General features: G+C 39.9%; 1 protein-coding gene across 1 annotated transcript in view; it reads left to right on the plus strand.

The window, feature by feature from the left end:
• Nucleotides 1–14777, plus strand: part of STX12 (syntaxin 12) — a 42645-nt gene that overhangs the window by 12600 nt on the left and 15268 nt on the right. The window contains exons 2-4 of the mRNA XM_043574205.1: nt 2374–2443; nt 3954–4053; nt 14113–14250. Of these exons, the coding sequence (XP_043430140.1) occupies nt 2374–2443; nt 3954–4053; nt 14113–14250 (308 nt within the window). The remainder of the gene's footprint in view (nt 1–2373; nt 2444–3953; nt 4054–14112; nt 14251–14777) is intronic.

A 14777-nucleotide genomic window follows, 5' to 3' on the forward strand; every position in this document is an offset into this window, starting at 1 on the left:
GGGGACAAAACAGAAGAGACTCATAAATATGGAGAACAAACTGAGGGTTACTGGAGGGGTTGCAGGAGGGGGGATGGGCTAAATGGGTACGGGGCACTAAGGAATCTACTCCTGAAATCGTTGTTGCACTATATGCTAACTAAGATTGTAAATTTTAAAAAATAAAAAATAAAATGAAAAAAAAAAAGACCAAACCCCAAATTTTGTTATTTTAAGGAGCACCCTATCATGAGAAAACAGTAATTTTTTTAATTTTTAAATTCTTCTGTCTTCTAATCTTTTTTAAATGTTTATTTACTTGTTTTGAGAGAAGGGGAGAGAATCCCAAGTAGGCTCAGTGCTGTCAGCACAAAGCCCAACATGGGGCTGGATGCCACGAATCAAGAGTCAGATGCTTAACCATCTGAGCCATGCAGGCATCCCAGGAACTACTAATTTTTATTTTTATTTTTTATTTTTGTATGTTTATTTATTTTTGCGAGAGAGAGAGTGGGGGGGGGGCGGGGGAAGAGCAGAGAGAGAGGAGGCAGAGTATCTGAAGCGGGCTCTGCACTGATAGCAGAGAGCCCAATGTGGGGCTTGAATTTACGAACCATGAGATCATGACCTGAGCTGAGGTTGGACATTTAACCAACTGAGTCAACCAGGTGCCCCAGAAACTACTAATTTTTAAAATTCAAAGTTCTAGTAAGTGAAGATTCTTTCTTACTGGATATGGTAGCATTGTATACGTTGCCCCTATAATATATATTATATACTTCCTCCTCATCTTCCACTAAGCCAGTCATTTAGCAGTCTGATATCTCACAAGTGAAATTTTGGCATTAATACTGAGAGAATAGGAAAGCCCCTCACAAAGGAAACTGTGTTTTGGTTGGAGGAGTCATACCTATTGTGTTATATTATCTCTTAAAGTTCTGGTGAAACTTGAATATAACCACGATTCCTCTGGTAAAAGAATACACTGTTATTATGTTCTATACCCCAGCAACTTGGAATAGAAGATAATGAATGCTCGCAAGCAAGCAAGCAAGCAAGGGGCGCCTGGGTGGCTCAGTCGGTTAGGCGTCCAACTTCGGCTCAGGTCATGATCTCACAGTTTGTGGTTTTGAGCCCAGTGTTGGGCTCTGTGCTGACAGCTCAGAGCCTGGAGCCTACTTCAGATTCTGTCTCCCTTTCTCCCTGCCTCTCCCCCCGACTTGTGCTCTGTCTCTCTCTCTCTCTCTCTCAAAAATAAACATTAAAAGAAAAAAACAACAAGCAAGCAAACAACAGAAAATAAATAAAACAAAATCCCAATCTCTTCAAGCGAATGAATGAATGAATCTATTTTCTTTATCCTCCCTGCCAACCAGCAAAAGAACAGAGAGCAGGATAAAAAGGAAATCAAAGGGTCAACTACACTTCAAAAAACCCCACAAAACCCAAAGATATTTAGAATAAGAAAAAAAGAAAAGAAATCAGCGCTCTACTTCTGTTACACAAATCAGTAAGGTATACGGGGCCATTCACATTCCCAGGCAGGCTGGTGTTAGAGTCTTTCTTCTTATTGATAGATGATCACTTCCTCTGGACCTCTGCTTTCCTAGTCCAGGGTTAGAGGCCTAAATATCTAGAATTTAAACATGAGCTAGTGTTAGCAAAATACCTAGGAAAAGATAGAGAACGTTATGTGGACAAAAACACATATTTGACTATAAGACAACATAGGTAAAAGAACATAGGCCTTAGAGTTTGATGTACCTGTGAGTGAATTTTTTGCCGTAACACTTATTGTGTATCTTGACATAATTAACTTCTGTAAATTTAACTGATATAACTTTTCTAAATGTATTTCCTCATCTGCAAAATGAAGATATATCTACTTCGGATTGTTGCTATGAAAATTAATAAAATAACGCCTACAAAGCTCCTGATATAGTGCCTGGCACATAGAGGTGCTCAGTTGATAGTAATTTATTATTGATAACAAATGTACATTGTCTTTCCCAAAGTGTTTGCTATAGAAAAATTATTGTTTTATGAATTTAAATTTTCATTGTTAGGAGTTGATATTTGGTATTAAGGCCCCTTCCAAAGGTATTGAAATATTAAACCAGCACCATGGGAAATCTAGAAAATTTTGGAAGTTCTTTGAGAATGATGATCGAAACTGCCACCCCCTACTTGGTGACATAGTTACTCTATAGGAGAAAGGTGAACCTCGGTTGGTTTCAGAAGGGAATGTATATGCCAAAGTTTTGATCACAGCATGCTTTTTGTTAGTTGCATGAACTTATTCAGGATGTGGAGAGAGACCAGCGATCTAAGAAGTAGGGTGCTCATGATGAATGTATTTTTCTTTTAAATAAATCTTTTTCCCCCTTTCCCTAGCTGCTCAGATAAAGAATTTGATGAGCCAACTAGGAACTAAGCAGGACTCAAGCAAACTACAGGAAAATCTGTGAGTAGCTTCCTAACGAGGTTGGGTTTGGTGAGGGCCCTCTAGGATGCACTTACTGTCCTTGCTGCATAGCAGCTCACTTAGGTTTCAGGCCTATGGAGTCAGAATGACAGGCAGTGGGACATGAAGTAATAGTTGGATCTAGAAGAGGGGCACCAAAATATATTCATGGTTTGTGATCTCCATTGCCTTTCAAAATCCTTGAACTCCGATTCTTTCTTCCTTGGGCAGTTTAGGAATTTGAGGAAGTAGAGAAGGGAACTCCTACCACTGTTAAACTATATTCTGCCTAAATGAGCCTCCTTGTTGGCACAGGACTCCTGATGATCTGCAGAGGTCAGCTAGTCTAGTGGGATTTCCAACCATAAACACTAGAAAAATGTATTCCGAATGACCGGAGGGGCGTCTGAGGGAGAGGAGAATGGACTGGTAGTAGGGACTCATGAATCTTTTTATTACATCCTCCTTGACCCCATTTCTGCTTTCGGAAGTTTTATTCTTCATCTTTAAGATATATTGAAGGATATTCTGTGTTTCCTGTCCTTGATGGTGTGAATTGAGAGACTGACTTACTACTCTGAGCTTTTTCTAGGGAGATGTGAAAAATCTTTGTGTTGGTCATGTGTTAGTCATGTCTGGGAGGTTCAGGCCCTTAATTGACTGCCTCTTGTTTTGACTCCCTTGTCTTTTAATCTTGGAGGCCCCTTTGCAGTGAAAAAACACTAACGATTAGTAGTGTGGTTTCTTTGTCCTCCCTTAAAACCTTTGTAGAAATGGAGAGAGAGTAGAGGAAACCATGACTAAAAGGAGCTCTTTTAGGGTTTCCACTACTTTCCAATCCCACTTAATATAATGTATATTCTTTCCTCTTTAATTTCCCTTCTCTTATACTCCGTATGTGTTTTTACACAGTACAGGGCTTCTTTGTTTTGGAGGGAAGAGCCAGAAAGTCAAGCATGAAGGACAGTAGAGAGCCAAGTTTAAAGCTGAAAAAGCACCAGCTTTAAGCAAGAACGTGGGTGTAGATCTTTGGAGGTTGTTCCCTAGGGTGGATACTGTGCTTTTAGTGCATATTTCCTCCAACCCCCAGTGTCTGGATTTTGTCTCCAGTCAGTGGCCTGTGACAGGCAGCAGCTGTGCAGAACTGCCGGGCAGTTCAACGTAAGTTTTGTGAGAACTCAGTGTGTTCCAACTATTCGAGTTAGGTGTGGGGGCAGCTGCTCTTAAATTTCTATCAGAACTGCTGATAGGCTTTTCTTGTCTCCGTGCGGAGTTAAAATACCTGATCCGCAGGTTTCACTGAGGCAGGTTCTTTCTACTGAGGAACATGGTTTGGACTGAGTCGTATTTGTGGAATTTTGTGTGGGGGGGGACCTGGGCCTCTGGGAACCCATTCCTTCAAGTACTGTTTCATTCCCTGCATCGCAAGGCACTGTGAGCACCAGCTGGCACAAAGTGTGACAGCTCTTGAGCGGTGGGAATACCCTGAATCATGTCTTTTCTCTCTCAGGCAGCAGTTACAGCACTCCACAAATCAGCTTGCCAAGGAAACAAATGAGTTACTGAAGGAGTTAGGGGCCTTGCCTCTTCCCTTATCTGCTTCGGAACAGGTAGGTATTTTCTGGGGTGTATATGTGTGTATGTTTGTTTAATAGGAAAGGACTTCATGAGAGAGAAAAAGTTTTCCAGACAAACAAAAATTAAAGGAGTTTGTGACCACTAAACCAGCCCTGCAAGAAATTTTAAGGGGGACCTTCTGAGGGGAGAAAAGATGAAAATATATATACATATATATAAATACCAAAAGCAACAAAAGATTAGAAAGGACCAGAGAACACCACCAGAAACTCCAACTCTACAAGCATCATAATGGCAATAAATTCATATCTTTCAGTACTCACTCTAAATGTCAATGGACTCAATGCTCCAATCAAAAGACATAGGGTAACAGAATGGCTAAGGAAACAAGATCCATCTATATGCTGTTTACAAGAGACCCACTTTAGACCTAAAGACACCTTCAGATTGAAAATAAGGGGACGGAGAACCATCTATCATGCTAATGGTCAACAAAAGAAAGCCAGAGTAGCCATACTTATATCAGACAGTCCAGACTTTAAAATAAAGACTGTATCAAGAGATGCAGAAGGGCATTATAATCAAGGGGTCTATAGACCAAGAAGACCTAACAGTTGTAAACATTTATGTGCCAAATGTGGAAGCGCCCAAATATATAAATCAGTTAATCACAAACATAAAGAAACTCATCGATAGTAATACCATAATAGTAGGAGACTTTACCCCACTCACAGCAATGGACAGATCATCTAATCAAAAAATCAACAAGGAAACAATGGCTTTGAATGACACACTGGACCAGATGGACTTAACAGATATATTCAGAACATTTCATCCTAAAGCAGCAGAATATACATTCTTCTCCAGTGCACATGGAACATTCTCCAGAATAGACCACATACTAGGACACAAATCAGCCCTCAGCAAGTACAAAAAGGTCAAGATCATACTGTGCATATTTTCAGACCACAACGCTATGAAACTTGAGATCAGTCACAAGAAAAAATTTGGGAAGGTAACAAATACTTGGAGACTGAAGAACATCCTACTAAAGAATGAATGGGCTAACCAAGCAGTTAAAGAGGAAATTAAAAAGTATATGGAAGTCAATGAAAATGATAACACCACAACCCAAAACCTCTGGGATGCAGCAAAGGTGGTCATAAGAGGAAAGTATATGGCAATCCAGGCCTTCCTAAAGAAGGAAGAAAGATCTCAGATACACAACCTAACCTTACGCCTTAAGGAGCTGGAAAAAGAACAGCAAATAAAACCCCAAACCAGCAGAAGACAGGAAATAATAAAGATTAGAGCAGGAATTAATGCTATCGAAACCAAAAAAAACCAGTCTAACAATGAAACCAGAAGCTGATTCTTCGAAAGAATTAACAAAATTGATAAACCACTAGCCAGTTTGATCAAGAAGAAAAAGGAAAGGACCCAAATAAAATCAAGAATGAAAGAGGAGAGATCACAACCAATACAACAGAAATAAAAATAATAAGAGAATATTATGAGCAATTATATGCCAATAAAATGGGTAATCTGGAAGAAATGAAAAAATTCCTAGAAACATATACACTACCAAAACTGAAACAGGAAGAAATAGAAAATTTGAACAGACCCATAACCAGTAAGGAAATCGAATTAGTAATCAAAAACCTGCCAAAAAACAAGAGTCCAGGGCCAGATGGCTTTCCAGGGGAATTCTACCAAACATTTAAGAAAGAGTTAACACCTATTCTCTTGAAACTGTTCCAAAAAAATAGAAATGGAAGGAAAACTTCCAAACTCTTCCTATGAAGCTAGCATTACCTTGATTCCAAAACCAGACAGAGACCATGCTAAAAGGAGAACTGTAGACCAATTTCCGTGATGAATATGGATGCAGAAATTCTCAACAAGATATTAGCCAACTGGATCCAACAATACATTTAAAAAGTTATTCACTGTGACCAAGTGAGATTTATACCTGGGATGCAGGGCTGGTTCAATATCCACAAAACAATTAATGTGGTTCATCACATCAATAAAAGAAAGGACAAGAACCGTATGATCCTCTCAATTGATGCAGAGAAAGCATTTGACAAAATACAGCATCCTTTATTGATAAAAACCCTCAAGAAAGTAGGGATAGAAGGAGCATACCTCGAGATCATAAAAGCCATATATGAACGACCCAACACTAATATCATCCTCAATGGGGAAAAACTGAGAGCTTTCCCCCTAAGGTCAGGAACAAGACAGGGATGTCCACTCTCGCCACTGTTATTCAACATAGTATTGGAAGTCTTAGCCTCTGCAACAGACAACACAAAGAAATAAAAGGCATCCAAATTGGCCAGGAGGAGGTCAAACTTTCACTCTTCACAGATGACATGATACTCTATATGGAAAACCCAAAAGATTCCACCAAAAAGCTGCTAGAATTGATTCATGAATTCAGCAAAGTTGCAGGATATAAAATCAATGCACAGAAATTGGTTGCATTCCTATACACCAACAATGAAGCGACAGAGAAATCAAGGAATCGATCCCATTTACAGTTGCACAAAAAACCATAAAATACCTAGGAATAAATCTAAAAGGTGAAAAAGCTATACACTGAAAACTATAGAAGGCTTCTGAAAGAAATTGAAGAAAACACAAAAAAATGGAAAAAGATTCCATGCTCCTGGATAGGAAGAACAAATATTGTTAAAATGTCGATACCACTCAAAGCAATCTACATATTCAATGCAATCCCTATCAAAGTAACACCAGCATTCTTCACAGAGCTAGAACAAATAATCCTAAAATTTGTATGGAACCAGAAAAGACCCCGGATAGCCAAAGCAATCTTGAAAAAGAAAACCAAGGGGTGCCTGGGTGGCGCAGTCGGTTAAGTGTCCGACTTCAGCCAGGTCACGATCTCGCGGTCCGGGAGTTCGAGCCCCGCGTCAGGCTCTGGGCTGATGGCTCAGAGCCTGGAGCCAGTTTCCGATTCTGTGTCTCCCTCTCTCTCTGCCCCTCCCCCGTTCATGCTCTGTCTCTCTCTGTCCCAAAAATAAATAAACGTTGAAAAAAAAATTAAAAAAAAAAAAAAAAGGGAAAACCAAAGCAGGAGGCATTACAATCCCAGACTTCAAGCTATACTACAAAGCTGTAATCATCAAGACAGTATGGTACTGCCACAAGAACAGACACTCAGGTCAATGGAACGGAATAGAGAACCCAGAAATGGACCCACAAACGTATGGCCAACTAATCTTTGACAAAGCAGGAAAGAATATCCAATGGAATAAAGATAGTCTCTTCAGCAATTGGTGCTGGGAAAACTGGACAGCAACATGCAGAAGAACCTGGACCCACTTTCTTACACCATACACAAAAATAAACTCAAAATGGATGAAAGACCTCAATGTAAGACAGGAAGCCATCAAAATCCTCGAGAGAAAGCAGGCAAAAACCTCTTTGATCTTGCCCACAGCAACTTCTTACTCAACATGTCTCCAGAGGCAAGGGAAACAAAAGCAAAAATGAACTGGGACTTCATCAAAATAAAAAGCTTCTGCACAGTGAAGGAAACAATCAGCAAAACTAAGAGGCAACCAACAGAATGGGAGAAGATATTTGCAAATGACATATCAGATAAAGGGTTAGTATCCAAAATCTATAAAGAACTTATCAAACTTAACACCCAAAAAACAAATAATCCAGTGAAGAAATGGGCAAAAGACATGAATAGACACTTCTCCAAGGAAGACATCCAGATGGCCAACCGACACATGAAAAAATGCTCAACGTCACTCATCATCAGGGAAATACAAATCAAAACCACAATGAGATACCACCTTACACCTGTCAGAATGGCTAACATGAACAACTCAGGCAACAACAGATGTTGGCGAGGATGCAGAGAAAGAGGATCTCTTTTGCATTGTTGGTGGCAATGCAAGCTGGTGCAGCCACTCTGGAAAACAGTATGGAGGTTCCTCAAAAAGCTAAAAATAGAACTACCCTATGACCCAGCAATTGCACTACTAGGCATTTATCCACGGGATACAGGTGTGCTGTTTCGAAAGGACACATGCACTCCCATGTTTATAGCAGCACTATCAGCAATAGCCAAAGTATGGAAAGAGCCCAAATGTCCATCGATGGATGAATGGATAAAGAAGATGTGGGATATATATACAATGGAGTATTACTCGGCAGTCAAAAAGAATGAAATCTTGCCATTTGCAACTACATGGATGGAACTGGAGGGTATTATGCTAAGTGAAATTAGTCAGAGAAAGACAAAAATCATATGACTTCACTCACATGAGGACTTTAAGAGACAAAACAGATGAACATAAGGGAAGGGAAACAAAATATAAAAACAGGGAGGGGGACAAAACATACTCATAAGTATGGGGAACGAACAGAGGGTTACTGGAAGAGTTGTGGGAGGGGGGATGGGCTAAATGGGGAAGGAGCATTAAGGAGTCTACTCCAGAAATCACTGTTGCACTATATGCTTACTAACTTGGATGTAAATTTAAAAATAATTAAAAAAAATAGGAAAGGACTTCGTTTTAATGGGAAGGCAGTGTGTGAAACTAAAGTGACTTGGCCTTTGGTGCTAGGTAGACCTTCTCTGACCCTCAGTTTCCTTATCTGTAAAACAGGGTTATGTGACTGTTGTGACGATAGGAAGAATGTATGCACCAGATCTTGCAGAGTGCCTGGCAATTAGTAGCTACTCAATATCTGTGGCTATTTTTAATAATAATGTTGAATATATTAATAAAATGAGCTTAACTGGAAAGGAATCTCAGCGTTTGCATCTCTGGGGTTTGGCTAGCAGCTTTATGTTTGGTTCTGCTTTGTTTTGCATGCAGTCTCTGTAAATAATTTCAATCAGATGTTTTTCCTTTCTATTTTGCAGTTACTTTCACGTCCCATCATGAGTCACTGATAGGCCTCAGGTTGAAGAAATGCTCAGGGGAAAAGATGTCTCTTTTCAAGTTATTTTATTCAGTGGTCATTGAAATCCTTTAAAAACACACACTTTTTACTGGAGTTCATTGTTCCCTTGATGTGCCAGCCCTTTTCTTCACACGTTCCTGAAGTCAGCGTGCCTCCTTCTTTATTGTGGTTTGACCTGTTATTCCCTATCATTCATGGTCTACCTCAAATCCTCTCCTCCTAGAAAAAAACCTTCTCCATCTACCTTAGCCTACTGTGATTCCATCTGGCTTTTTATTATTGAATTTTTTTTTATGATGTTTTATCTCTGATGGCTCTAAAGACAAGGCCTACAACTTCCCTATTCTGGTTGTTTTTCATCTTGTGAGTTGTAGCTAGGTGGAACGTGAAATAATGCTAGTGTGCTGTGATCATTTAAAAAAATGAAATAGAGGCACCTGGGTGGCTCAGTCAGTTGAGCGTCTGACTTCGGCTCAAGTCATGATCTCTCAGTTTGTGAGTTTGAGCCCCACATCAGGCTCTGTGCTGATAGCTCAGAGCCTGGAGTCTGCTTCGGGTTCTGTGTCTCCCTCTCTCTCTGCCCCTCCCTGACTCGCACCTCTGTCTCTCTGTCTCTTTCTCTCTCAAAAGCAAATAAACATTAAAAATGTTTTTAAAAATGAAATAGAGTAGAAATATCAGAATGTATACCATGTATGGGTACCTGGGTGGCTCACTTGGTTAAGCATCCGACTATGGCTTAGGTCATGACTTCACGGTTCGTGAGTTCAAGCCCCGCATCAGGCTCTCTGCTATCAGCACAGAGCCTGCTTCAGATCCTCTGTCCCCCTCACTCTCTACCCCTCCTCAACTAGAGCACATGTATGCATGCTCTTTCTCTCTCTCTCTCAAAAATAGGAGCACCTGGTGGCTTGGTTGGTTAAGTGTCTGACTTCAGCTCAGGTCATGATTGCATGGTTCATGAGTTCAAGCCCTGTGTTGGGCTCTCTGCTGTCAACGTAGAGCCTGCTTCAGATTCTGTGTCTCCCTCTCTATCTGCTCCTCCCCCGTGCTCCCTCTCTCAAAAATAAACATTTAAAAATAAATTAATTAATTACTTAAAACATGAAAAAACATGTGTGCCATGTAATAAAGGGAAATATATATTACAGAAAGCTTCCATTTCATACATATATGTATATATGGTAGTAGGTCAAGATGTCACATTCTTCTTCTTTTTTTTTTTTTTTTTTCAACATTTTTTTATTTGTTTTTGGGACAGAGAGAGACAGAGCATGAACGGGGGAGGGGCAGAGAGAGAGGGAGACACAGAATCGGAAACAGGCTCCAGGCTCTGAGCTGTCAGCCCAGAGCCCGACGCGGGGCCCGAACTCACGGACCACGAGATCGTGACCTGGCTGAAGTCGGATGCTTAACCGACTGCGCAACCCAGGCGCCCCTCTTCTTTTTTTTTTTTTTTTATGTTTATTTTTGAGAGAGAGAGTTGGTAGTGGGGGGTGGGGTGCACGCATGAGCTGGGGAGGGACAGAGGCGAGAATCCCAAGCAGGCTCTGCATTGTCATTGCAGAGCCAAGATAGGGGGTTTGAACTCATGAACCATGAGATCAGGACCAGAGCGGAAATCAAGAGTCAGATGTTCAACCAACTGAGCCACCCAGGTGCCCCCCCAAGATGTCTCATTCTTACTGCATGTCTCCATCAAAAAGTTTGAAAATGTTAGTTTAACCCATACCTGAAGCCTATGTTTAGTCTTTGGAGTTTTGGCGCCCCCTTGCACAAGAGAGGAGCCAAGACTAGATGCTTTGTCGTGCTACAAAGCAGCTAGGATAAAAAGTGATCTTAATGTAATCAGCTTTGGTTATCCTTGTGTGTGCTGCTCAGTTGTTACTCATACTGATATTTCACTTAGGGACCAGTTCCCCTTGCCGTCCAATATCCCCATATTGTTCCCAAATTACCCCTTTCCTCTTCCCAGCTGGGTACTTACGGAAAACACACTTGTAGATGGTTTTAGTAGTAATGAAAAAGGAGTCTAAGGGTTTGATGAAAGCTGAGTGTTGAAAGTACTGAAGAGTTAAATAGTAGCCTAAACAAAAATAGTTAAATCCGCTACCAAAAAAAAAAAAAAAAGGATTAAGTGTATTTCAAAATCAAAAAGAAGTTATTTTTTGGATCATGCATGCTGTTGTTCCCTTCTGTTATCTTGGATCATTAGGAACACAAAATAGATCTACAATTGTGATTCCTTGATTCCCTTCCCCTGTTGTGCTGAATACCCTTTTCCCTTTCGATTCTTTTTTCATCTCATCAATCTTAGCCTTACCACCATCTTTTTGCTGCAGTTCTGTGTATCAGACCATATATCCTGCTTTCGGTCTTTTTTCACCCTCATGTGCTATCAGCAGTGATCTTCTATTTGCCAAATATAGTGGCCTTTTTTGAGTTTTGGGTTTTTTTTTTAATTTTAGAGAGAGAAGAGGGAGCACGAGCAGGGGAGAGGGGCAGGGGGAGAGAGAGAGAGAGAGAGAGAGAGAGAGAGAGAGAGAATATCTTAAACAGGCTCTGTGCTCAGCATGGAGCCTGATAACGGAGCTCGATCCCACGACCCTGGGATCATGATCTGAGCTGAAATCAAGAGTTGGACACTCAACCGACTAAGCCACCCAGGTGCCTACCCCCTTTTGTCTTTTATTTTTGTTTTAATGTTTATTAATTATTGAGAAAGAGAGAGAACATGAGCATGAAGGGACAGAGAGAGGGAGAAACACAGACTGTGAAGCAAGCTCCAGGCTCTGAGCTGTTGGCACAGAGCCCAATGTGGGGCTTGAACTTGCAAACTGAGAGATCATGATCTGAGCCGAAGTTGGACGCTTAACCGATTGAGCCACCCAGGCACCCCCCCCCCCCACCGCTTTTTTTGGAGTGTTTAGTCACTCTTCTGTTTCATTTGAAACAGCCCATCTTGCCTATACTGAAACTTTCTTCTTCTTTCCATGATCCCCTTTCAGTCTGTCCCCCAACTCTGGTATCCCTTGCTGGCTTCTTTTCTCTTTCCCTAGATGGAGTCTCAGCCTCCTTCTCTGACTCTTGGTCTTCCTAGAAGTGGGCATGTCCCAAGGCTCTGCCATTGACCCTCTAATTTTCTCAGCCTCTGCTTTCTCCTTCAAGAGGCTTATCTACTTTTATGAGCTCTCTGTGACCTTTATGAACTTGACCCCCAGATCTTTTCCCAGCCCTAGCCCCTAACCTCTAAGGACTAGGCCCATATTGCCAATTCCTGTTCTAATATCCCACTTTAATCTGCTTTTATCAAAAATTATGTGTTGTCTTATACTGAATTCCTCCCATTTGACCCAAACCCCTTAACGAAGCTGATTGATAATACTTATGGTCATAAAGAAGTTTGTGCCTTTTCACCTAATATTCCCATTCTTGCAAATTTATCCTAAGGAAAAAAGTTTGAAGAAAAAAAAACTATAGTCTAGAGACAGAGTTTTTGGATTTGCAGTCTAACCCTTCCCCTTACTGACTGTGTGATCCTAGGCAAATTGTTAACTTCTCTGTGCCTTGGTTTTCTGATCTGTAAAATATATATAGTACCTAATTTATAGGTTGTTGTATGAGTTAAGTGAGTTATTATGTAAAGTACTTATAACCATACTGATACATTGTAAACACTGTATTAATATTAGCACTTACAGCAGGGCTCACATTAACTTTATTCATAATAGTTAAAAACTGGGAACAATCTAGAAGGAATGTTTACATAAAATTTACTAGATCAACGTGGTAGAATATTATGTAATGAAGACCATAATTATGAAGAGTATGGTAACATGGAAAATGTTTATGATATACTTAAAGATAGTATTTTTATGGGGCACCTTGGCTGGCTCAGTTGGTGGAGCATGCAACTCGTGATCTCAGGGTTGTGAATTCAGGTGCCACGTTGGGCATGGAGCCTACTCAAAAAAGAAAAAAAATTAGTTTTGGATAATGAGATTAGGGAATTATGGCTTTTCCCACTTATTGTTATAATGTTTATGTGAAAATAAAAAATCGCAGAAAAGGAGAAACTTTCTTCGTCTAAATTTGCTTTCAGTATTACCATAACTCTTCCATGTGTGATATTTGAATCATTCTTGACTTTAACCCCTTGCTGCACAGCCAGTCACTAACTCATAAAATTTATTAAACTCATGTCTTTGCGTTCCCATTACTGATACAATGTCCTCCTAACCTTTAACCTAGAATATTGCAATACTCTTTTTGACTTGTTTCTTTTTTCCATCCCATCTTGTACACCGTGGCAGACTACGTTTTCTTCTAAATTATCATTTTGTACCATCACGTTTCTTGCTCAGACATTTTTGTTGCTCTGTGTTCTTCAGAAGTTGAATCCCAAACTGATTAGCTTGGCATTTATCTTTGACCACTTGAGTTCTTACTGATTATACCTGCCTCTGAACTCCTATAGTATTAATTGACTATAGCAGTTATTTATAATGAGTTGTGACTTGTGTGCCTGTATCCTTTATCTGTAAGTAGATGGTAAGCCGTTTGAGGTCAGGGATGAGTTTTTACTTCTGTGTTCTCAGCACATAGCAAGTCCTTTCAGTATGTGTTTTTTGAGACATAGAATCAGTAAGCTTAGCAAAGAGAGCCTGTAATAAAGTAGTTTTCAGGTTCTCAAAGATTTTAAGCCTCATTACAGTATAAAGGAAAATGATTATCATAGTTTGAGGGGGGAAGCTATGTACTCCATATAGATGAATAGTTTTAACATAAAACAATCTCTTTGGGGTTCATTCTGGGCCTAAAGTTATTTATTCCGCTTTTAGATTCTCCAGGGAACCAAAATTCTCAATTGCAATTCTCTCTGAAATTACCTTACAAGGTAAATGACACACAGTTTCCAGGTTTGTCAGAGGAAAGAAGGAAAATTCAAACTTGGCCTATGGTATTAATGAGGGATTTAAATTAGCAAAGAACAAATGTATTCATTTAAGGAAGACCTTATTTTATAGTAATTTTTTTGGTTAGAAATCTTGAGGGGGACTAGTTTTGCTTTTAATGGGAATTAAAACCAAATTATTCAGGGTTAATGTGAAATTTCAAGTCCTTATTTATTTCCTTAGCGCCAGCAGAAACTTCAGAAAGAACGCCTCATGAATGACTTCTCTGCAGCCTTAAATAATTTCCAGGCTGTGCAGAGAAGGGTATCTGAAAAAGAAAAGGAGAGTATTGCCAGAGCAAGAGCTGGATCTCGTCTCTCGGTAAGTTTATTCCCAAAAGAAGACCTCTGCAATTTCGTGATGTTCTTTTCCATGTTGTTGGGTTTTTTTTTCCCTCCTGACTCTGACCATTTTGACCATTAGCTTTTGTTTATTATCCCCAACCCCCCACACACACATCTCAATGATAATAAACAGAGACATTAGCTGCTATGAAAATGCCAGTTTGGTACAACCTATATAAAAAATATGTATGCAGGGTGCCTGGCTGGCTCAGTCAGTAGAGCATGTGATTCTCAATCTCAGGGTCATAAGTTCAAGCCCCACGTTGGGTGAAGAGCCTACTTAAAATAAAAACTAAAATAAAATATGTATGCATATGGTCAAAGACCAGAAAGGAATATGCACAAAGTTTTGAAAAAGTGACAGGTAGAATTGCATGTAACTTCTTTGCTATTATATTTGTCTTAAAGACTTAAAAAAAGAAAAAAATGAATCTATTTTCTAGACTATAGCAGGCAAGGTTATTTGGACTAGACCTCTCTTTGAAATGAACTAATACTAAATTT

This window comes from Prionailurus bengalensis, chromosome C1 (genome assembly GCF_016509475.1).
Source record: "Prionailurus bengalensis isolate Pbe53 chromosome C1, Fcat_Pben_1.1_paternal_pri, whole genome shotgun sequence".
Lineage (NCBI taxonomy): Eukaryota > Metazoa > Chordata > Mammalia > Carnivora > Felidae > Prionailurus > Prionailurus bengalensis.